The 24,941-nt window shown below is 46.7% G+C and overlaps 1 protein-coding gene and 1 pseudogene across 1 annotated transcript in view; both read left to right on the forward strand.

Annotated features, from left to right (window-relative positions):
• The first annotated feature begins 137 nt into the window (after positions 1 to 137).
• LOC119881876 lies at positions 138 to 4,206 on the forward strand (annotated as a pseudogene).
• A 4,887-nt stretch (positions 4,207 to 9,093) lies between these two features.
• The window catches only part of LOC119881877 (thrombospondin-3a-like), a 38,241-nt gene continuing 22,393 nt past the window's right edge, over positions 9,094 to 24,941 (forward strand). The window contains 13 exon segments of the mRNA XM_038691967.1: positions 9,094 to 9,489; positions 11,039 to 11,245; positions 14,293 to 14,546; positions 14,809 to 14,911; positions 15,011 to 15,037; positions 15,148 to 15,230; positions 15,433 to 15,484; positions 15,568 to 15,716; positions 21,782 to 21,827; positions 21,830 to 21,918; positions 22,920 to 22,994; positions 23,837 to 23,989; positions 24,091 to 24,201. Coding sequence (XP_038547895.1) covers positions 9,408 to 9,489; positions 11,039 to 11,245; positions 14,293 to 14,546; positions 14,809 to 14,911; positions 15,011 to 15,037; positions 15,148 to 15,230; positions 15,433 to 15,484; positions 15,568 to 15,716; positions 21,782 to 21,827; positions 21,830 to 21,918; positions 22,920 to 22,994; positions 23,837 to 23,989; positions 24,091 to 24,201 — 1,431 coding nt within the window. The 5' untranslated portion in view covers positions 9,094 to 9,407.

Genomic DNA, 24,941 nt, shown 5'->3' on the forward strand with positions numbered 1-24,941 from the left:
GACCCATGCACGTCTGCAGGGCGATGCATCTAAAGCTGATGATACATCGTGTGCGTGCATGCAGACATTCATCTGCGTCAGTGAAGGACGCTGCAGCAGCTGTTTTCTCCCTCAGCTGATCTCTCTGTGTGTTTCAGAAATACAACGCTGACTACGATCTGTCGGCGAAGGAGGGCGCCGACAGCCTGGCCTTCATCTCTATGGAGGAGAAGCTCAAACCTGCTCTGGTGAGAAACGCGAGACTCTTTCCTCTTCAGCAACATGTTAAATGCTCAAACGGGAACAGAGTACAGGTTTGTGTCTGTCGTAGATCTACTCGCTCTGGATCGAGCCGAAGAACTACGTGGACGTGACGCGCCGCTGGTACGCGGAGCACATGCCCTTCCCTCTGAACTCTTCCTGCCCGGGCGAATGCAAAGCAGGCAGCTGGAGAAACTGCGACTGCAGCGAGGAAACGAGAGCCTGGAGGCCGGAGAGGAGCTGGAGAAGGAGGTGAGGACGTTATGATGCAACACGAACCTGCAGTGTGAGACCACAGCTGTCGTTCAGACCTGAAACCACCCGGTCTGAGGAGCTCGTCTCCGTCTGAGGTTTAACTTTCTGCGTCAGAACATGTTTCCAGTTTGTACAGATAAATAGTTTCCATGTGTTCAGGCTGGAAGAAGGGAAAACTTTCCTCTCTGTTGGAAAACTGCTGCTGTGAAACGATCCATCCACTTTGGAAAGAGGTCAGAGGTCGGGCAGCGTTCAGGGGAACGTCGTGAAAGAGCAGTTTGTTCCTGTCAGCGTGTCAGAAGCTCGACTGCATGTGTTTTCTGAAATGTTTCCGTCAGTGCTGACTTTGTTCAGAGACTCCGTTAGAATCATCAAACCACGTTCAGAGACGAGGTTTCTGTGGCTCCCTGACGATGGATCTTTGTGGTGACCTCTGACCTTTCCTTTTCCGATAAATCCTCCAGCGGACCGACCTTTAGTCCCCGACGAGGTCTTTCCGAAACCAGCAGCAGGGCTCGCACCGGGCTGTGGCGTGAGCCCCTCGTGGCTCGTCTGCCCGTCGTTATTTCTGCCTGTGTCTCCAAACGCTGCAGGCTGGAAAACGTGTTGCATTACCATGACAACCGGCGGCGACCATCAGCAGTGAACCTGCACATTTTGTTTTGATACGTTCTGTGAAAATGAAGTTGATGCAAAGTTTATTTGTTGTATTAAAGTCACACAATAAATTAAACGGAAATAGATTTGTGGCCCGTCCTCCATCACTGGCCCAAAAGCCCGACTCGATCCTGGACCGGGATGAATCCAGGAGGGGCCGCTAAGGCCTGGACCCCGAGCGTTCTCTCCAGAGGATAAAACCTCTCAAGTTTTCTGTGAATAATCTCGGTTCCCACCAGATTAACACTAATTTAACAAAATAATAAACTCTAACTTTATTTCTCAACCTGGACTTTGTTTTGTGTGATTTATGTTATTAAGTTTAACTGCTGAACCGTCTGGGTCGACTTCGCTCTTTAGAGGCCCAGATGAACTGGTTTCTGGGAGCTGCTGGGCTCCAGGCACTGATTCTGGGTCCTGGTCTGTGGCGAGCTTCAGATTTGCAGCCCTGCTCTCTGTGTTTCAGTTGTTCCGTGATGCCGCAGAGTGTATGAACCTGCTGTCCCAGCGCCTCGGCTCACACAAGTTCTTCTTCGGGGACTCGTAAGTAGATCCAGACCCTCCGTCAAATGTGTGGAGCTTCTCCAAACAGTCAGGGTTCTTGTTGGTTGATCGTCTGTGTGTCTGCCTCTTCAGGCCTTCGTCTCTGGACGCCTACGTGTTCGGTCACTTGGCGCCCATCCTGAAGTCCAAACTGCCCAACGGGAAACTGCAGCAGCACCTGAAGTCCCTCGACAACCTGAGCAGCTTCTGCACCAACGTCCTGCTCTACTTCCCCAGAGACGGCAGAGGTGAGCCCACAAACCCAGACCAGGGGCAGCAGGTTGCTGTGATCCACCGAGATCCCAGGGTTCGTGTTCCTTGTGTCCTCAGACATCACACAAACCTCTGCAGCTGAACGCACGTTAATCAGGACAGGTGTGAAGATTTGGGCTCGGCGATATTACGATATTAGATGATTTCTTTTCAGAGACATCGTTGGTACCGTGCTGTTACATTAAAGTTCCCCGGCTGCTCGCCTCAGCTCTCTGGGATTTACGGAGGTTGCTGAAGAACAGAACGTGCTGCTAGCTGCTGGTATCTAATTAGCTCAGTTAGCCCGGTGGTCGTAGCTGACTCCACCCAGACTGGAGCTCCGAGCCAATATTATGTAGCTGCAGGACCTGAGGCTGCGGTTTCAGGCCCCCCGCAATCCTGGGACCGTAGTTCTTTTGCAGCATCGCCATCTAGTGGAGCGGTGGTCGTAATGCACAGCAACACGAAGGAGTTGCCAGTAAATAACAACAACATGATGCAGATTTGTTAAACATATGAATTGATGCTTTGTCAGGTCTGTCACCAGGACAGCAGCTTCTAAAATGTTTGTTTTCTGAATGGAGTTTGGTTCGATCAGGGCTATGCTACGCTAACCTGTTCACAGTAAAGACCAACGACAGCTGGAATAAAGTTACAGACACATGTTTTCTGAGCTCACCAGGTAGTTCAACCTCCTTGCTTTTCTCCAACTATTGTCCAGTTTTATCCGTTTTTTATGTAAATATGAAGTCGTAGTCCGACAGAGCTAACGACGCTAACAACAACAGTGGAACCAGACGTGCACAGAAGCTGCTGAGAAGCTCCATAGAAGATAAATCAACGTTGAAATCCCAAAAACTAAAGTAAAAAGCTGATTTAATAAAAGCAGTTAACTCTGAGCTCCTCCTGTGAGTAAACGGTGTAGCTGTCAGAGCAGAATCCGACCGACTGCGGGTGTTTATCTGTCTGAAAGCTGCAGCGCTGCTCCCCGAACACGTCCCCGTTCTTTAGCAGCTCTCCGCCGGCCAGCGGATTGTCATGACACCGCTCGCCTGGTCCTCTCCAAACAACGCTCCGAAGCCGCCGGTGACGTGGAAAAATTTGAACTCACGTGAACCAGCCTCTTTATTTGAAGCTTTGGCCGTGTTTAACGTGAACATCTGACATCGTAACAACACATCATAAGTCAAAATGTGGAGAAGCATAATAGGTGTCCTTTAAACTTCACGCTACGTTAGGATCAATCTGACCGAAAGCTTTCAGCCGCAGCTCACAGCGGGTTCTGATTAGCATCGTTAATAAGAGGCTAACACGTGGCTCGGGTTATTTCCCTGTTCTAAATTTTATTTATATAGCGCCAAATCACAACAACAGTTATCTCAGCGCTTTTCATAAAGAGCAGGTCTAGACCGTTATTTACAGAAGCCCAACAGTTCCCACCAAGAGCAGCACTGGAAGACAGACAAGGAAAAACTTCCTTTTAAGTTCAGTGAGACACAACTGCTGTGACGCGTTCTTTAGAGCATCAGTTAACTTTAGATATTTGCTCACAGATGATGAAGTCCTCCCAGATTCTGACCTTATTCCACTTGCGGATCGATGCATCAAGTTATTCCTCTGTGAAGAATAGGGACCCCCTAGTTAACACTTGTCCAACCGTGTCCACGTCCTCCGTGTTTTTCAGAGAGCTCCAGTCAGAAGACGTCCTCCCAGCCCGAAGGCGGAGACTTCGACCACGTCCCCAACAAGCGCAGGAAGCAGCTGCTGTCTGCTCTGGTGGCTCTGGGCGCCATGCTGAGCTACGCCCTCCTGACCGGCATGGTGTCCATCCAGCACGTCCAGCAGGAGGCGGCGCCGCGTCTGCAGACCATCGGATCCAGGAGGAGGACGAGGGAGACGGCTGAGGAGGTGCAGGTTAAAACCAGCGGCATCATGGGACTTTATGGAGTGAAAATGCTGAGGATCCAGATGTTAGCTGTGTCTCACTGAAGAGTTCTTCCCGTCAACAAAGACGCATCCAGGCGCCGTTCAGGGAACAGGAAGTGGCTGTCGGGGCTGGTTCCTGTAAATAAATTAATTAAAAGATAATTCTGGATCTTTTTGTGACTTCTGTTTAACTGTTGTTCATTTTTTTTAAACGAAATGTTCTTTCGGGAAGAAACACGGATCAGTTTTCTCCTTTAAATACATGAATGATCTTTTATTTAGTGTTGAAGAGCTGATGAATGATCACATGACAGAATAAATCTATAGATCAAATAACTGTTGTTTTATTTCTAGAAGCTTTTGTTTCGTCTGACGGTTCCTGTCAAATATAAAAAGCAGGAAGTTCACCGCCGGCTGGAATCGTTACCATAGTGACCTGGTAAACATTGTAACTTGGGGAGCTGCGGTCCAGCGGGTAGAACGGTCGTCCAGTCATCAGAAGGTCGGTGGTTCGATCCCCCGGTTCCCCCCCCTGCACGTCCATGGGCAAGACATTGAAGCCCAAACTGCTTCAGTGTAAGAATGAGTTTCTGATCGCTCCTTAGCTTCTGACCACAGACTGTTCAACAGACGTCCCCCGTTGGGTGAGAGTCCGTTACCGCCAGCAAGATCCGTTCTGCACATGTGCAAAAGTGGTTCTGTCAGTCAAAGAAGGTCACCACAAATCTGCCTCTTCAAAATGATCCAACTAAATCTTAGATATCGAGCTAAGTTTTTTTAATCACTGGAGATGAAACTGTTCACTATGATGTAATAGGAATAAAAACTACGGAAGCCCTAAGCGGCCATGGATCCATATCTTTATTTTACTCCATTTTCTCGTGATCCCGAGAAAACTAAACCGTAGATTAACACAGAACGTTTCTTAATGGGAATTTCAAGTTGGTTTTCATGTCACATTACAAAGGTACCTTAGTCGTAGTCTTAAGATTGTGAGTTTGATCCTCATGGAAAACCAATTAAAAAAAAATCTTTGTCAAATTCCTCTTCAACAAAGTTGTTATGAAGATGACTGATTCTCATGCTCACAATTAATCACGTGCTGGAGTGCGTGCATCCTGGTGATTGGTCCACATTCATTAACCTATGGACTTTTCATTTCCCATCATTCCCAGGCAGAGGAAATTCATCCACTTCTCCTTCAGGGGAATCCGTTTAAAGGCTCTTTCAGAACCTTTGAAATAGCCGTCAGGAAATGTGTGATTGGATTCCCCTGATTCTCTTCACAATAACTTTGTTGAACAGAATGATTAAAAAACACACAAAAAGAAGAATTAAAAAACTTGGCAAAGAACGAGGTCGAACCTGCAACCCTTGGGATGCAAGTCCTGCGTTCTACCAGCTAAGCTAAATACTGACTCAGCAAATCATCACGAAAATTATCGTAAAGAAACGCACCTGTATTCAGCTACGGTTCGTTATCTCGAGATCATGAGATAATTATCTCGTTATCACGGGAAAACTGTAAAATAAAAATATGAATTGATGGCCGCTTACTGCTTCCCTAAAAAACCTGATTCAACCGTACATTTTTAATTGACAACACTGTAACAATGTAGCAACAGAAAGGAGGCTAACACTAGCTGCTAACAGCTGTAGGGTTAGCCGGTCAACATGCATACATTCGCGGACTTAGGTTTAGGCTCACGCCCCTGTGGTGGATATGGTTAGGGTAAGGTGCGTTGGGTAGCTGCCAACGCCTTTTATACTAACGTAGCTAGCTACCTACCTAGCTAGCTACTAGCGCTTCCAGTCTAGACAGGGCGTCTCATTCAGACGTTGAAGGGTACGTTTTGCATCAAACAACGCTTTGTCAGCCTTTCTGAAAGCGTCACTATTTGACGCCCTGAGATGAGAACAGACAACACCACACGAATAATTATGAAAAGGCACATTTGTGGTGACCTTTGGTAGACAGGACCACTTTTGCGCATGTGCAGACCGGATCTTGCTAGTGGCACGGATTTGGCTCTGACAGGCTGTTTGGCTGTCGCCATCTTGGTTTTTTGGAACCGGATGTGACCATATTTGGAAGAGAGGGAGGAGCTAGCTATCTTGGTTAGCAAGGTGCATCTGTGGTTCACGTTAGCTGTGATATTAGCTGGGATGCTAATTTTGGCTAGCGACAAACAGGCTTAAAACTAAACGTACTTGAGCAGCCGACTCCTGATAGAGAGCCGAAGTCACTCACTTCTGCTTCCGGCCCATGGGACCTTATTTCGGAAAAAATATGTTCGGTAGTCAACGGCGAGAGACGACTTATTTCTTGATCCTGTTTGAACCGAGCCCTGAATCGCACACAATTTTGTTGATTTAAACAATAATTTTGTCCGTCAAGAAAGTCGCAGTTTGTGGTAAAACAGTAAAGTTACATGTCGTTTTGTGTGAAAACCGTTCAATGAGCTACATCTCTCGTCTCGCACAGTATACGTATGTCACCAACACGTTAGCGTGGTAATGCTAAGCTAACGTTCATTGCTTGGTTGCTGATAGCTAGATAACTTAGCTATGTTCCACATAGAAATAAATCTCACGTGATGTGTTTGATCCAGCGTCTCTCGGTCCTTTTATCACATCATCCTCTCATGTAATCTCTTTGACTTCAGCTTCAGAAACGTTAGCTTCAAGTTACGATACGCGACTTTTGGCTTTGTGCTCTTTGTAATTATGTATTTTCAGTTTAGTATTCAACAGTTTTACTTTTCGTTCTTGTCTTTTAAATGTATATTTTAAATTGACCATCATCATGAGTGTAATTCAGAGCACAATTCAAACGGGACCAAAAAATTAGTTGTCTCTTGCCGTTGGCTACCAAACATATTTTTCAGAAATGAAGTCCCATGGTGGTCCACCGGAGGGGCGGGGCTTAAGGGTGCCGCTGCGGCAGGCGTCCCTTATTTTTCTGTATTGAAGGTGCAGAGGCTCCAGGTTCCCCTTGTCAGTCACTCTCAGCTCAGTAAACACTTTGCCTGCTTTCATCTTTCTAATTAAATGTGTGTGTAATTTTAAAATAAGTGAACTTTTATTTACCCAGCAAAGAGTCAAAGCAGAGCTCCTTCATCTCCTCCTGGGGGGGGCGGGGGGTATTTATCCTGCTGGGGTCACACTGCCAAACCTCTGACCCCACAGTCATCAAGTTACCTCCACATAAGTGGTGCTGCTGCAGCAGAGGGGGGAGGGGTAGCAAGCTCATGTGTTTTCTCTCCTCAGATGTAAGTTAAAGAGTAAATGTGACTCTGAGTCAGTTCTGAGCTGCAACAACGACACGACAAGAAACCTACAAACACGTTCAGTTGGATGGAAACTCTGCCCCCCCTCCTGCCCCGAGTCTCCGCCCGCCCTGACCGGGTCTGGACCCCGGGGACGTACAGCTGCACATGACGCCACCACACAGGAATCCGGCCCTGGCTCCTGAACTGCTGCTGTCGGGGCTTTAATGAGCTGATCTGGAAGCAGTTTGTGGAGCCGAGCTCTCGGAGCAGCTCTCGCTCTTTGTGTCTCGACTCGCTCCAGCAGAGGAGGCGGGCGGAGGCGGAGCTTCCTCCCTCCCCTCACCTGCTGTTAAACGCAGGTTTCCATGGCCACGCTCCAGCCTCAGAAACAAACAGCGAGCGTGCAGAGTCGCCGCGCTCTGTTCCACTGAGTTCATCTCTGAGGATTTTACAAACACCGCCTTGGATCTGTTCCCCAAAAACACTCCCAGTTTACATTTGCACTGAGTTAACCGACCAGACTACACCCAGCTCACTGTTATGTCTGGGTGTAGCCTGTCCGGGCCCCCGGGGGCCCCACAAGCCCCTGCTTCACTGCGTTCAGGCCTCCAGCAGAAACCTAAGAGCTAACATGAAGCGTCAGAAAGACGTCGTGCAGCTCAGACTCCACCTGCTGTCGCCTCCTGCCAGCAGCAGTGAAGGTGAACCAAACGCACCCGTGGGGTCTTTGTCCTGAGGGGGGACCCAGTTTAAGGCTGAATCCCAGTCTCTACACTCACCGGGATCATGCCTCAGAGTCCTGGAGTTCGCGAGCAAGGCTTCGGGCCGTCCCAGGTGTGTCAGGGAATTACCCACAGTTCATAGCGTTGTGACGGGGTTTCCAGAGGAAGCCTGGAGGAAGGAGCAGCCACCAGAAGAGAAGTTTAAAGTCAGAGCGTGAAGCTGTTTTGATGAAAGCGAGCTCTCGTCTCTGCAGGATCCTGGAACACGTTCAGATCAGACCGGTTCAGGGTGCGGATAGGGTCTGGGCCTCGCGTCCTCGCGGTCACCCTGCAGGGAGTGGCGGTCTCACAGCCTGGCTCTGGACCCTCTGTTGGACTGCTGGGGGACTGAAAGGGGGTCCAAACAAAAGCTGAAAGGACGCCAGAGAGACTGGGAGCCGGCTCCTGACCCTGACCCCTGACCCCTGACAGACAGAGCAGCTGGTTCCTGCTGACTCTATTATTATTCCCAGGATGCCCAAGTCAGAAACTGGACCTGAAGCGGATTACCTGCTTACGCTGGCACCTGTCACAGGTGAACGCTGGCTGCATATATGAAAGCTGGAAAAGCAGCGACTGTTTGACTTGGTTTGAGTTTTCATGTCCAAACCCTGCAGCCTTCCAGCACCTGTTTCGTTTCATTCATCAGGATCCCCAGAAACAGCTGATCTTCCTGCGGTCCGCGCAAGACAAAGAAAATAACAACAACCAAACACAAACACGCCACAGAACCCAGATCTTTCAGTAACAATACAAAACAAACGGCAGAAGGTTTCATCATCACACTTGGACTCCAGCTGCTTTAATATCTGAGCTCAAACAGCTGTTCATGGAGGACAGTGGGGATTTAGCAGCTGCCATCTTTTCATGAAATCAAGCCCAGAGACGCTTTAACAGAATAACAGCTGATATCTGAGCCACAGCCTGCTGCTTCTTCTTGTTCATGAGGAATTTCTAGTTTTCATATTTAATATGTAGTAAATGTTCCTCACAGACTCGTTTCTGCTGTTAATAAATGAATAATGTCAGAATTCCACAGATATTTAATAAATAAATACATTAATAATCTGAACGTGTTGTTGTTCCTCTGAACCTGATCAATAAAGTAATAAAGACACGTTTACGTCACACTCTCTCTCCGCTCGCGCGCTTTATGCTAATGTCTCCGCCGCGCGCACGAGCCGCTCGGAGAGGTGAGCGCGCGCCAGCGGCAGTTTCCAGCTGCGCTCGCGACCTCGCTGGTTTGTCCTCCGGTCGGTCCGTCGGTTCTCTCTCCGGCTCCGGTTCTTCTGCTCTGGACTGTGTCGGTCTGGATCCGGTTGGTTCTCCCGGTTCTCCTCCTGCGGACCGGAACTCTCCGCGGCTCAAAGTTCGGTTTACTCGGTTCTGCTTCGGACCTGGTTCTCGTCCATCTGCCGCCTTCTCCCTGTAAAGCTTGTAGACCCGGTCCTGTGGGGTCGGCAACCTTTTCGGCCCGGTTTCCTCGGTAACCGTTTCAGACATGGGTTGGAGTTTTCCGGTTCTGCTCTCAGTCCTCTGCGTCCGACTCACGGCGGGGGTACCGGACGGTCCGGACGTTCAAGGTAAGCTCACCTGGCGAGTTTTAATGAACCTGGTTCTGCTGCTTTACTCCCTCCTGAAACCTGGTGGTTTCAGGGGTCGATGAAAAGTCCGGGTCCCGCAGGTCCTGCAGGTCCGGTTCGTGCAGGTCCGGTTCATGCAGGTCCTGCAGGTCCGGTTCGTGCAGGTCCGGTTCGTGCAGGTCAGTGTCCCGGTTGAGAGATGAAAGGCTGCCCAGAACCAGGTGTGTCTGCAGCTCTCAGGTGTCCCGGTTTGAAGAGAACTGGACCTTTGTGTTCACCAGAACCAGAACTCATCTCATCTCCTCCTCTTTCTTTATCTCCTTCTTTCCTTCCCTATTCCCTCGCTTTATTCTTCCTTCTTTCCTTCCTTCCTTCCCTTTCTTTCTTCCTCCCTGACTTTATTCTTCCCTCCTTCCTTCCTTCCCTCCTTCCCTTTCTCTCTTCCTCCCTTCCTCCCTTTTTTCTCTCTCCCTTCCTTCCTTCCCTCCTTCATTTTCTAACCCCTTCCTTCCTTCCTTCCTTCCCTATTCCCTTTCTCTCTTCCTCCCTTCCTCCCTTTTTCTCCCTTCATTCCTTTCTTCCTTCCCTCCTTCATTTCCTAACCCCTTCCTTTCTCCCTTCCTCCCTTTTTTGTTTCTTCCTTCCTTTCTCCCTTCCGTCCTTACTTTCCTTGTCTCTTCCTTTCTCCCTTCCTTCCTTCCCTCCTTCATTTCCTAACCCCTTCCTTCCTTCCTTCCTTCCTTCCTTCCTTCCCTATTCCCTTTCTCTCTCCCTTCCTCCCTTTTTTCTCCCTTCATTCCTTTCTCCCTTCCTTCCTTTTTTGTTTCTTCCTTACTTTCTCCTTTCCGTCCTTACTTTCCTTGTCCCTTCCTTTGTCCCTTCCTTCCTTCCCTCCTTCATTTCCTAACTTCCTTTCTCCCTTCCTCCCTTCCTCCCTTTTTTGTTTCTTCCTTACTTTCTCCCTTCCGTCCTTACTTTCCTTGTCTCTTCCTTTCTCCCTTCCTTCCTTCCCTCCTTCATTTCCTAACCCCTTCCTTCCTTCCTTCCTTCCTTCCTTCCCTATTCCCTTTCTCTCTCCCTTCCTCCCTTTTTTCTCCCTTCCTTACTTTCTCCCTTCCATCCTTACTTTCCTTGTCTCTTCCTTTCTCCCTTCCTTCCTTCCCTCCTTCATTTCCTAACCCCTTCCTTCCTTCCTTCCTTCCCTATTCCCTTTCTCTCTCCCTTCCTCCCTTTTTTCTCCCTTCATTCCTTTCTCCCTTCCTCCCTTTTTTGTTTCTTCCTTACTTTCTCCCTTCCATCCTTACTTTCCTAGTTCCTTCCTTCCTTCCTTCCCTATTCCCTTTCTTCCTCCTTCCTTTCAAAGTAAAAGCCTGCGAGTGTTTATAGAAACCATTTGAACTGTAACTAAGTCAGTTAAGTTCGAGCGCCATGACATCATCACTGTTTTCCTTTCGTCCTGACGTGGTTAAATTTATTGATTGTTGCTGTTTCACCTTTTAAAGCTGCTCGTGTGTCCGTTCTTCATCTTCCTCCTCCTCCTCTTCCTCAGTGATCGACGTGTTGAGTCTTCAGGACTCGAAGCAGAGCGTCGCTGCGGTGGAGAAGCTGTCGACCGGTCTGAGCGCGCTCAGTGACGTCTACGTGGTGTCGACGTTTCGGCTGCCGGCCAAGTTGGGCGGCGTCCTGCTGGGCCTCTACAGCAAACAGGACAACAGGAAGTACCTGGAGGTCGCCATCATGGGGAAGATCAATAAAGGTAGATGCCCTCCTTCCCTCCTTCCTTCCCTCCTTCCTTCCTGTGTCCTGACTTCCATCCTTCCCTATGCCCTTCCTTTCTCCCTCCCTCCTTCCTTCCTTCCTTCCTTCCTTCCTTCCTATCCCTCCCTCCCTCCCTCCCTCCCTCCCTCCCTCCCTCCCTCCCTCCCTCCCTCCCTCCTTCCTTCCTTCCTTCCCTCCCTCCTTCCTCCCTCCCTCCTTCCCTCCTTCCTATCCTTCCCTCCCTCGCTCCTTCCTTCCTTCTGATTCCTTCCTTCCTATCCCTCCCTCCCTCCTTCCTTCCTTCCTTCCTTCCCTCCTTCCCTCCTTCCTTCCTATCCCCTTCCCTCCTTCCTTCCTTCCTTCCTTCCTTCCTTCCTATCCCTCCCTCCCTCCCTCCTTCCCTCCTTCCTTCCTTCCCTCCTTCCCTCCTTCCTTCTATCGTTAACTCCAGAACACGGTCCTCTCCCCTCCGTATGTTGCAGCTCTGATGTTTCCACTCAGTGAAATGTTCAAACCACAGACTCGTGTTTTTAAAGATGGAAATATTCTCCATGTCTGCTGCTTCATGTTTCAAACGTTCCTCCAGAATCCAGCCGACACTTATCTGCTGGTTTCAAATAAAGTTTTGTGGGTTTGAGCATCAGTTCCTGTCCAGCTTCAGGTCCAGTTTATTCCAGCTCTGGTCTGAGTGGTCCAGCTCGCAGGTGAGCAGAGGAAGCTTCAGAACACCGCCATGATAAGTGTCCAGTTTATTAGGAACGCCTGGCTAACACGGAGTCAGTCCTTTAATAAATCGCCCTTCATGAAGGTTTCCTGTTGATTCAGCTGTGAAACGTATTCTGACATGTGTTCCTATTATTTTGTCCAGCCCACCTCTCTGTGTGTAACACCGTTGAATCCACATTATCACCTTCATGAAAGAGAACTGTTATGAAACATGGGGCTCTCATCCAGACCTTCACAAACCCGTCCACATGTCAAAACTCCTGAGACGACATCGGGCAAAAGGCGCCCGGGACAGGTCGCCAGTCCATCGCAGGGCCACACATAGACAGACAGCCACTCACACCTAAGTTTCAGAGACACCAATCAACTTAGCCCGCATGTCTTTGGACGGTGGGAGGAAGCCGGAGCACCCAGAGAGAACCCACACAGACACGGGGAGAACATGCAAACTCAGAACAAGAAACACAGAAATGTTTGAACCCGCGACCTTCTTGCTGTGAGGCGACAGTGCTAACCGCTGCACCAGATTTATTTATTACATCATTAAATTTCAGAACAGCAGTAAACAACGTCTCTGTGACGGGATCCTGCTGGGACAGCATCTGGGACATCCAAGATTGGGATTTAAAGTGGATCTGGACCGCCTGTGTTGCTGTGTGAATGACTTTAGTGTTAGCTAGGTGTTCCTAATAAAGTGGACATGAGTGGAGTCAGCCATGTGAGTGTCACTATCTGAGACACTAAACAGGAAGTCAGACCAGCCGACGGCTCAAACGGATCCTCAGTGAGCAGGAAACCTGAGCAGGAAGTGGTTCAGGAAGCTGTCCTGTCACACTTTATACTTTCTCCTCTGCATAAAGTGTTGCTGACGTCTGATGGTCCAGACTCACTAAATACTCGGTCCCTTACAGTTCTACCTGCTGTGTGTTCACGCTGGCTTCTGGTTCTGTTGTTGTTGTTCACCCTGACAGCATGATCACTACAATCTGACCCCACTTTCATTAACTGTGTTTGACCTCCCGTCCTGAAAGATCAGCAGGCTGCACGGTGGTCCGGTGGATGGCCCTGTGGCCTCACAGCAAGAAGGTCCCGTGTTGGAACCCGGCCTTTCTGTGTGGAGTTTGCATGTTCCGTGTGCGGCCTATGCTGATTGGTGACCCTAAATTGTTCTGAGTGTGAGTGTGTTAAGGGTGTCCGCCTTTCGCCTGATGTCAGCTGGGATTGGCTCCAGCCCCCCGCGACCTTGTGCGCAGGATTAGCGGTTGACGATGGATCAGGTGACCTCTAGTGGCAGAAGAAGTCAGATGAGGGAGTATAAAGAGCGGCAGAGGTGGTGGATGGATGAGACCGAGGCTCGAGTCCCGTGTGACAGAAAGTCAAAGCTGTTTAAACTTAAGGCAGTTTTATTAGTACAGCAAGTATTTAAAGTGCTTTACCTAAAACATAAAAGCAACATGGGGAAATATGAAAAAGACATTTAAATACAATTTATTCACCATGTCTCTCACACCAGTCACAATCTGGGTAAAAGAAACTAAGTTCTGCTCGGCCCTGTTAAGACTCTGTAGGGCCGCCCTAAATTAAGATGTTTCCAGTTGAATAGTAGTCGTTACTTAAAGCCACTGTCGTCAGTCGTCGCACGTTTACGGTATTAATTACTTAAATATATATTGTGGGGCATCAGAAAGTGGTTTGAGTTCCAGGCTGAGACAGGAAGTTATCAGGAACAGAGGTAATCAGCCTACTGACCGATGAGAAGTTGGTTGGCTGAGACTCTCTCATGGACCAACGGTTTAGTCGGCGCTAGTTAAAGGTTTGTGTCAGGTTTGATTTATTGTTGGGATGTAAAGAGAATGTCAGAAGCGAAATGCCCCGGCTTCAAGAAGAGCTGTGTCCTGCTGCAGTGAGTCCACGACTCCTCTCATCATCATTTACTGTGTAATATGGAGCTTTGCTGCCGGCACTGTGTCCTCGGCCTCGTCTCTCCGTGCTGTGTGAAGTCATTCCCGAAGTGCTGGTGGTGTATTGCTGTTCTGCAGAGAGTTTCAGGCCGTCTGCAGCCAGGACATGTCCCCCCTCTCTCTGTCCTCAAACACCGTCTGTCTTCAGTCTTCCTCTGATGTCCTCATGCTGTTCTGGTTCTCCTGTGAGCTGCTAGAAGTCCAACCCTGCACTTGTTATTTGTTCCAAGAACACATGAAACTGTGGTTTCATGATACTGATCTCCTTCAGTCCGTGTCATCTAACATCTCATAAAGTAGTGTGTTGCCAACAAACCTCCTCCGGCTCCTCCTTCTCTTTCTCCTCCTCCTCCTTCAGTCCTGGTTCGTTACGTCAGAGCTGACGGGAAGCTCCACACCGTCAACCTGCAGAACGCCAACCTGGCCGACGGCCGGACCCACTCCATCATCCTGAGACTGGGCGGCCTTCACCGTGACAACATGCACATGGAGCTCTACGTCAACTGCAGACTGGCGGACTCCAGCCAGGGCCTGCCGCCGCTGGTCCCTCTGCCCAGAGAGGCGGAGATGGTGGAGATCAGGCACGGGCAGAAGGCCTACGCCCGACTACAGGTGAGACGGGTTCAGCTCTGAGTCTGTCACCTCACTGTGGATGTTCTTTTAATATTTATTGAAAAGGGTTATAACGGCTGATCCTCAAGAACATCATCTCACTAACTCAAAGCCTCACTGATTAATCATCATCGTGTTTGTTCATGTTGTTGCTGCGATGAAGTGGCCGCAGGTTCACCTGTCCGCAGGTGTTCCATCATGCAGTCATCAGATGTGAGACAGACTTGTGAATATCGAGCTCAGCGTCTCTGTGTCTCTGCAGGGCGCCGTGGAGTCCCTCAGACTGGCTCTAGGAGGCAGTGTTGCTAAAGCTGGAGCTCTGACGGACTGTCCGTTCCAAGGAGACTCATCAGCCTACAACTCAGGTCGGCACACCTGAGCCCTTTAATTCTTTCTCTGATGTGGGTGGAGTCAGGCGTCAGGTCACGTGACGTGTGTAATACGGTTGTTGTTTGATCTTTCAGTGAGCGGGGAGGTGAACTCCATCCTGGGTGAGTTTTCAACTGCGGCTGACAAACAAACTCATCAATAACCACAGCTGATCAGTTTGATCTGGGGTCACCTGTACTGACATCCTGTTGCTTTGGTGGTTTCCTGTCAGGTGATCACACCAAGGCTCTGATTGGTCAGCTCATCATCTTCAACCAGATCCTGGGAGAGCTGCGACAGGACATCCGGGAGCAGGTGAGACAGAGAGACAGATGAGAAAGACAGAGAGACAGACAGACAGGTGAGACAAAGTGACAGACAGACAAGTGAGACAAAGTGACAGACATACAGGTGAGACAGGCAGAGAGACAGAAAGGTGAGACAGAGAGACAGACAGACAGGTCAGACAGCAGTAAAGTTGATGTAGAGTTTATTGATCCCCTCCTGTCCTCGTCAGGTGAAAGAGATGTCTCTGATCAGAAACACCATCCTGGAGTGTCAGGTTTGTGGTGAGTCACCGTTTCTTCTCTTAATAAAACAGTGTTAAATCTGAGGACCTGATTGAAACCATTCGGTGTTTCTATCTCTGCAGGTTTCCACGAGCCTCGCTCTCGCTGCTCTCCTAACCCGTGCTTTAAGGGCGTGGCCTGTGTGGAGAGTCTGCACTATCCTGGATACACCTGTGGACCCTGCCCACCTGGAACCACCGGCAACGGGACGCACTGTACCGACATTGACGAGGTAACAACATTACAGCGCAACAACACTGCAACAATACAAGTACAACACAAGTACAACGCAACAACACTACAACAATGCAACAACAACACTGCAACAACACTACAACAACACTACTACAATGCAACAACAACACCGCAACAACACTACAACAACACTACTACAATGCAACAACACTATGACAATGCAACAACACTATGACAATGCAACAACACTATGACAATGCAACAACACCGCAACAACACTACTACAATGCAACAACACTACTACAATGCAACAACACTACGACAATGCAACAACAACACTGCAACAACACTACAACAACACTACTACAATGCAACAACACTACTACAATGCAACAACACTATGACAATGCAACAACAACACTACAACAACACTACTACAATGCAATAACAAAACTGCAACAACACTAGTACAACGCAACAACACTAGTACAATGCAACAACAACACTGCAACAACACTAGTACAACGCAACAACACTAGTACAACGCAACAACACTAGTACAATGCAACAACAACACCGCAACAACACTACAACAACACCGCAACAACACTACAACAACACTGTAACAACACTACAACAACACCGCAACAACACTATGACAATGCAACAACACTACAACAACACTGCAACAACACTACTACAATGCAACAACAACACTGCAACAACACTACAACAACATTACTACAATGCAACAACACTATGACAATGCAACAACACTATGACAATGCAACAACAACACCGCAACAACACTACAACAACACTACTACAATGCAACAACACTATGACAATGCAACAACAACACCGCAACAACACTGCAACAACACTGCAACGCAACAACAACACCGCAACAACACTACAACAACACTGTAACAACACTGCAACAACAACAACCGCAACAACACTGTAACAACACTGCAACAACACTACAACGCAACAACAACACCGCAACAACACTACAACAACACTACAACAACATTACAACGCAACAACACTACAACAACACTACAACGCAACAACACTGCAACAACACTAGTACAACGCAACAACACTAGTACAATGCAACAACAACACTGCAACAACACTAGTACAACACAACAACACTAGTACAATGCAACAACAACACTGCAACAACACTGCAACAACACTACAACAACACCGCAACAACACTACAACAACACTACAACGCAACAACAACACCGCAACAACACTGTAACAACACTACAAGAACACTACAACGCAACAACACTGCAACAACACTACAACAACACCGCAACAACACCGCAACAACACTGTAACAACACTGTAACAACACTACAACGCAACAACAAGTCTACAACAACACTGCAACAACACTGCAACAACACTACAACAACACTGCAACAACACTAGTACAACGCAACAACACTAGTACAATGCAACAACAACACCGCAACAACACTACAACAACACCGCAACAACACTACAACAACACTGTAACAACACTACAACAACACCGCAACAACACTATGACAATGCAACAACACTACAACAACACTGCAACAACACTACTACAATGCAACAACAACACTGCAACAACACTACAACAACACTAGTACAACGCAACAACACCACGACAATGCAACAACAACACTGCAACAACACTACAACAACATTACTACAATGCAACAACACTATGACAATGCAACAACACTATGACAATGCAACAACAACACCGCAACAACACTACAACAACACTACTACAATGCAACAACACTATGACAATGCAACAACAACACCGCAACAACACTGCAACAACACTGCAACGCAACAACAACACCGCAACAACACTACAACAACACTGTAACAACACTGCAACAACAACACCGCAACAACACTGTAACAACACTGCAACAACACTACAACGCAACAACAACACCGCAACAACACTACAACAACACTAGTACAACGCAACAACACTAGTACAATGCAACAACAACACTGCAACAACACTAGTACAACACAACAACACTAGTACAATGCAACAACAACACTGCAACAACACTGCAACAACACTACAACAACACCGCAACAACACTACAACAACACTACAACGCAACAACAACACCGCAACAACACTGTAACAACACTACAAGAACACTACAACGCAACAACACTGCAACAACACTACAACAACACCGCAACAACACCGCAACAACACTGTAACAACACTGTAACAACACTACAACGCAACAACAAGTCTACAACAACACTGCAACAACACTGCAACAACACTACAACAACACTGCAACAACACTAGTACAACGCAACAACACTAGTACAATGCAACAACAACACCGCAACAACACTACAACAACACCGCAACAACACTACAACAACACTGTAACAACACTACAACAACACCGCAACAACACTATGACAATGCAACAACACTACAACAACACTGCAACAACACTACTACAATGCAACAACAACACTGCAACAACACTACAACAACACTAGTACAACGCAACAACACTACGACAATGCAACAACAACACTGCAACAACACTACAACAACACCGCAACAACACTACAACAACACTACAACGCAACAACAACACCGCAACAACACTGTAACAACACTACAAGAACACTACAACGCAACAACACTGCAACAACACTACAACAACACCGCAACAACACCGCAACAACACTGTAACAACACTGTAACAACACTACAACGCAACAACAAGTCTACAACAACACTGCAACAACACTGCAACAACACTACAACAACACTGCAACAACACTAGTACAACGCAACAACACTAGTACAATGCAACAACAACACCGCAACAACACTGCAACAACACTACAGCGCAACAACAACACCGCAACAACACTGTAACAACACTGCAACAACACTACAACGCAACAACAACACCGCAACAACACTACAACAACACTACAACAACATTACAACGCAACAACACTACAACAACACTACAACGCAACAACACTGCAACAACACTAGTACAACGCAACAACACTAGTACAATGCAACAACAACACTGCAACAACACTAGTACAACACAACAACACTAGTACAACGCAACAACACTAGTACAATGCAACAACAACACTGCAACAACACTACAACAACACCGCAACAACACTACAACAACACTACAACGCAACAACAACACCGCAACAACACTGTAACAACACTACAAGAACACTACAACGCAACAACACTGCAACAACACTACAACAACACCGCAACAACACCGCAACAACACTGTAACAACACTGTAACAACACTACAACGCAACAACAAGTCTACAACAACACTGCAACAACACTGCAACAACACTACAACAACACTGCAACAACACTACAACGCAACAACAACACTGCAACAACACTGCAACAACACTACAATGCAACAACACTATGACAATGCAACAACAACACTACAACAACACTACTACAATGCAATAACAAAACTGCAACAACACTAGTACAACGCAACAACACTAGTACAATGCAACAACAACACTGCAACAACACTAGTACAACGCAACAACACTAGTACAACGCAACAACACTAGTACAACGCAACAACACTAGTACAATGCAACAACAACACTGCAACAACACTACAACAACACCGCAACAACACTACAACAACACTGTAACAACACTACAACAACACCGCAACAACACTATGACAATGCAACAACACTACAACAACACTGCAACAACACTACTACAATGCAACAACAACACTGCAACAACACTACAACAACACTAGTACAACGCAACAACACTACGACAATGCAACAACAACACTGCAACAACACTACTACAATGCAACAACACTATGACAATGCAACAACACTATGACAATGCAACAACAACACCGCAACAACACTACAACAACACTACTACAATGCAACAACACTATGACAATGCAACAACAACACCGCAACAACACTGCAACAACACTGCAACGCAACAACAACACCGCAACAACACTACAACAACACTGTAACAACACTGCAACAACAACACCGCAACAACACTGTAACAACACTGCAACAACACTACAACGCAACAACAACACCGCAACAACACTACAACAACACTACAACAACATTACAACGCAACAACACTACAACAACACTACAACGCAACAACACTGCAACAACACTAGTACAACGCAACAACACTAGTACAATGCAACAACAACACTGCAACAACACTAGTACAACACAACAACACTAGTACAACGCAACAACACTAGTACAATGCAACAACACTGCAACAACACTACAACAACACCGCAACAACACTACAACAACACTACAACGCAACAACAACACCGCAACAACACTGTAACAACACTACAAGAACACTACAACGCAACAACACTGCAACAACACTACAACAACACCGCAACAACACCGCGACAACACTGTAACAACACTGTAACAACACTACAACGCAACAACAAGTCTACAACAACACTGCAACAACACTGCAACAACACTACAACAACACTGCAACAACACTACAACGCAACAACAACACTGCAACAACACTGCAACAACACTACAGCGCAACAACAACACCGCAACAACACTGCAACAACAGTACAACAACACTACAACGCAACAACAACACTGCAACAACAGTACAACAACACTACAACGCAACAACAACACCGCAACAACACTGCAACAACACTACAACAACACTACAACGCAACAACAACACTACAACAACACTACAACACTGTAACAACACTGTAACAACACTGTAACAACACTGCAACAACACTACAACACTGTAACAACACTGTAACAACACTGTAACAACACTGCAACAACACTACAATGCAACAACAACACCGCAACAACACTACAACAACACTGTAACAACACTGCAACAACACTACAACGCAACAACAACACCGCAACAACACTGTAACAACACTGCAACAACACTACAACAACACTACAACACTGTAACAACACTACAACGCAACAACAACACTACAACAACACTACAACACTGTAACAACACTGTAACAACACTGCAACAACACTACAACGCAACAACAACACCGCAACAACACTACAACAACACTGTAACAACACTGCAACAACACTACAACGCAACAACAACACCGCAACAACACTGTAACAACACTGCAACAACACTACAACGCAACAACAACACCGCAACAACACTACAACAACACTACAACAACATTACAACGCAACAACAACACCGCAACAACACTGCAACAACACCACAACAACACTGTAACAACACTGCAACAACACTACAACGCAACAACAATACCGCAACAACACTACAACAACACTGCAACAACACCACAACAACACTGTAACAACACTGCAACAACGCAACAACAATACCGCAACAACACTACAACAACAACGCAACAACACTACAACGCAACAACACTGCAACAACACTACAACAACACTGCAACAACAACAACGCAACAACACTACAACAACACTACAACACAACAATACCGCAACAACACTACAACAACACTGCAACAACAACAACGCAACAACACTAAAACCACACTGCAAAACCGCAACAACACTAAAACAACACTGCAACACCGCAACAACACTAAAACAACACTGCAACACCGCAACAACACTAAAACAACACTGCAACACTGCAACAACACTGCAACAACACTGCAACAACACTGCAACAACACTGTAACAACACTGTAACAACACTACAAGGCAACAACAACACTACAAGGCAACAACAACACTACTACAAGGCAACAACAACACTACTACAAGGCAACAACAACACTACTACAAGGCAACAACAACACTAAAACATACAACGCAACAACACTGCAGCAACATACAACACTGCAACAACGTCAACACTGCAGCACTACAAACAACATCACTGGTGAGGACAAACCACCAGTGAACCATCTGCCTGTATGTCGCATATTGTAGAGTCTTTACTCTTTCCCTCTCCCTTGTGTGTCAGTGTGAGCTGCAGCCTTGTTTCTCTCCTGAAGCCTGTGTGAACACTGTGGGGGGTTCTCCTGTCAGCCCTGCCCTCCTGGCCTGTGGGGGGAGCCGCTGGCTGGAACTGGACTGAACTTCGCCAAGACGCACAGACAGGTCAGACACACGGAACACATTTGTCTCTTTGTAAAACTTCCCAGTAACCTTTAATGGACTTACGTCAGACTTTGTTGATGTCCAGTGTGCAATATTTAGGAGGATCTATTGACAGAAATGTAATATAATATCCATAACTATATTTTCAGTGGTGTATAAAGCTGCTGAAACACAGGAGCTATGAAAATCCAGGAGTTTCTTAAAGAATTAAAATTAACTAAGCTTTTCACTTCAATTTATCATTGAGGTGAAAAGGTGTCACATGGACATTTAAAAATAATTTAGGCTATTTCAGTCAAGCCTGCATGTATGTAAACTCAGCAGGGATGATTAAATTAAATTAGAACAGTTGTTCTACAGGAGAAACATATCTGAGCAATACAGAATGCCTGAGAGCCTTACTGCATTATATTACAATATATTATTTATATTTTGAATTGTCATGTGAATTTGTTCCTTTCCTTTTATAAAAATAAATACAATTCCTCAATAAATCGGTGCAGAAAAATTCACCAGAATACAGGAAATTAAGTGTTTAAAGGACAAACTTTTCAGGGGGGACCCCCAGACCTGCCCCTCTAATTATTATCTGTAGTAATTATAAAAATCCTAATAAATGTATTTATAAGGCCTATGATATGTCATAATTAAAATTTAACTCAATGATTTACAGGTAAAGTAAGGTTCTGTTTGACAAATGGCATAACTAGGTAATGACAGAAAATGAGACAATTGATAGAGTTGCTGTGTAGAGATTATTTACTTACTTAAAACAGGTTAAAACATTAAAGATTTCTGGACTGGGCTAAGCCCCCAATGTTTCAAGAGAATGTCCTAAAACCTGTGTACAAAGGGACAATTTTTATTTTGCTATATTCTTATTTTATTGTTATACTAGCAATTCAGAAGCTGCAATTAGATATGTTTTTTCCACGGTATCTGTTCAGTTCTGTAGAAGTGTGACAGAAATAACATTAACATCATCTGTCTCTGTCTCGCAGGACTGTGTAGATATTGATGAGTGCTTAGATCTACCAGACGCCTGTGTACCAAACTCTGTGTGCATCAACACTGTGGTGAGTTCACGTTCTCTCTCTCTGTCATACAGAGAAACGGTCTGCCAGGCTGGACAATCAAGAATGCTTTATACAAATATATAATCTGAGACTAAGACAGTCGGGGTGAGTCAGCGACCTTTAGCACAGGAGAAAAGAGACACAGCTGCTGTTCCACATAGAGATGTAAAATTATCAAAGTTGTGTTAGTAACATGCAATAATGGGATGAGGTTGCATACAGAGGGAGAGAAAGTAGAGGAGAGAGGAGCTCAGTGCATCATGGGAAATCCCCCGGCAGTCTAGGCCTATAGCAGCATAACTAAGGGATGGTTCAGGACTCACCTGAGCCAGCCCTAACTATAAGCTTTATCAAAGAGGAAAGTTTAAGCCTACTCTTAAATGTGGAGATGGTGTCTGCCTCCTGAACCCAAACTGGAACCTGGTTCCACAGGAGAGGAGCTTGATAGCTGAACGCTCTGGCTCCTAGTCTACTTTTGGAGACTCTAGGAACCACAAGTAACCCTGCATTCTGGGAGCGCAGTGCTCTGGTGGGGTAGTAAGGTACTATGAGCTCTTTAAGATAAGATGGTGCCTGACCATTAAGAGCTTTGTAGGTAAGAAGAATGATTTTAAATTCTATTCTGGATTTTACTGGAAGCCAATGCAAAGAAGCTAAAACAGGAGAAATGTGATCTCTTTTCCTGGTTCCTGTCAGAACACGTGCTGCAGCATTCTGGATCAGCTGAAGAGTCTTAATGGACTTTAGCGATGTCATCCAGAGTACCTATATCTTTAGATAATGTGTCACCGAGGTGCTTGGGCCCCATACAGAAGATAAACTCCTGTGCTGTCCTCTCTCAGGGCTCTTATAAGTGTGGAGGCTGTAAACCTGGTTTCCTCGGGAACCAGACGTCAGGTTGCTTCCCCAGGAAGTCGTGTGCCGCGTTGACCTTTAACCCCTGTGACTTCAACGCCCACTGCGTCATGGAGAGGAACGGCGAGGTCGCCTGCATGGTGAGTGGAGGATGCTGCCTGGCTCAAAGGCTTTCAGTCTGTCGCTGTGTTCAGTTCCTGTTATAACCGATGTGCGTGTGCGTGTGTGTGTGTGCGTGCAGTGTAACGTGGGTTGGGCCGGTAACGGTAACACATGTGGAGTGGACACAGACATCGACGGGTATCCCGACCGCCCTCTGCCCTGCATGGACAACGACAAACACTGTAAACAGGTCAGACACAGAACTTCTTCTTCATCATCCTCATGTGTGGTTTGTTTCCATTTTACATCCATCAGAACAGAAAAGGACCTCCCACATCTATAACGTGAGACGGGTGCGTCAGAAAGGAGCGAGAGGGTCAAAGGTTGCAAAGAAACTCCTGCACACTGTCAGTGTTAAATCTGAGCTTATATATTAAAGAGGTGGTTTTCTGCTCATTCTCAGGTTCCTCATCTTATTCAGAGTTTGTACCAGAGCAGGTTTCCATGGTTATATTTTTGTCCTACTGCACATTGCTGCAGCTCCTCTTTTCAGCCTGTGTTGAAGGCTTCGTTTTAGCTATGGAGTGATGCATCTTGTCTCTAAATGATCTTTGTTGGGAGTTGCACATGCTCAGTTCCTAGTTAAGGACTACTAGCCAATCAGAAGCAGAGAAGGGCGGGTCGGCGAGAAGCCGGTAAACAGCTCGGGTTCAGCCGTCCGTGCAACACGGACTGGAGCGAGAGTTTCAGAGCGGTGAGTTATTAATCTGTATCCATAAAGTTTTAACTGAGCTCTGTCTCTACATCACAGGAACAACTTTCTGTCCACTGACTGCCTGGAGGGTAGCTAGTGTTTGGAAGGGAGAGGAGAGCTGTGTGCTGCAGCTCGCTGTTTCTGAGGGCGTGTCGGAGTCGCCGCTCGGCGAGCGTTATATGAGGCGCGTTTAGAGAAGCGGCTGGACTACAAACAAGCTGTTTTCAGTTCAGACC

This window comes from Micropterus salmoides, unplaced genomic scaffold (genome assembly GCF_014851395.1).
Source record: "Micropterus salmoides isolate LMB-PRFRI ecotype aquatic unplaced genomic scaffold, ASM1485139v1 Ms_hic_scaffold_2774, whole genome shotgun sequence".
NCBI classification, from domain to species: Eukaryota; Metazoa; Chordata; class Actinopteri; order Centrarchiformes; family Centrarchidae; genus Micropterus; species Micropterus salmoides.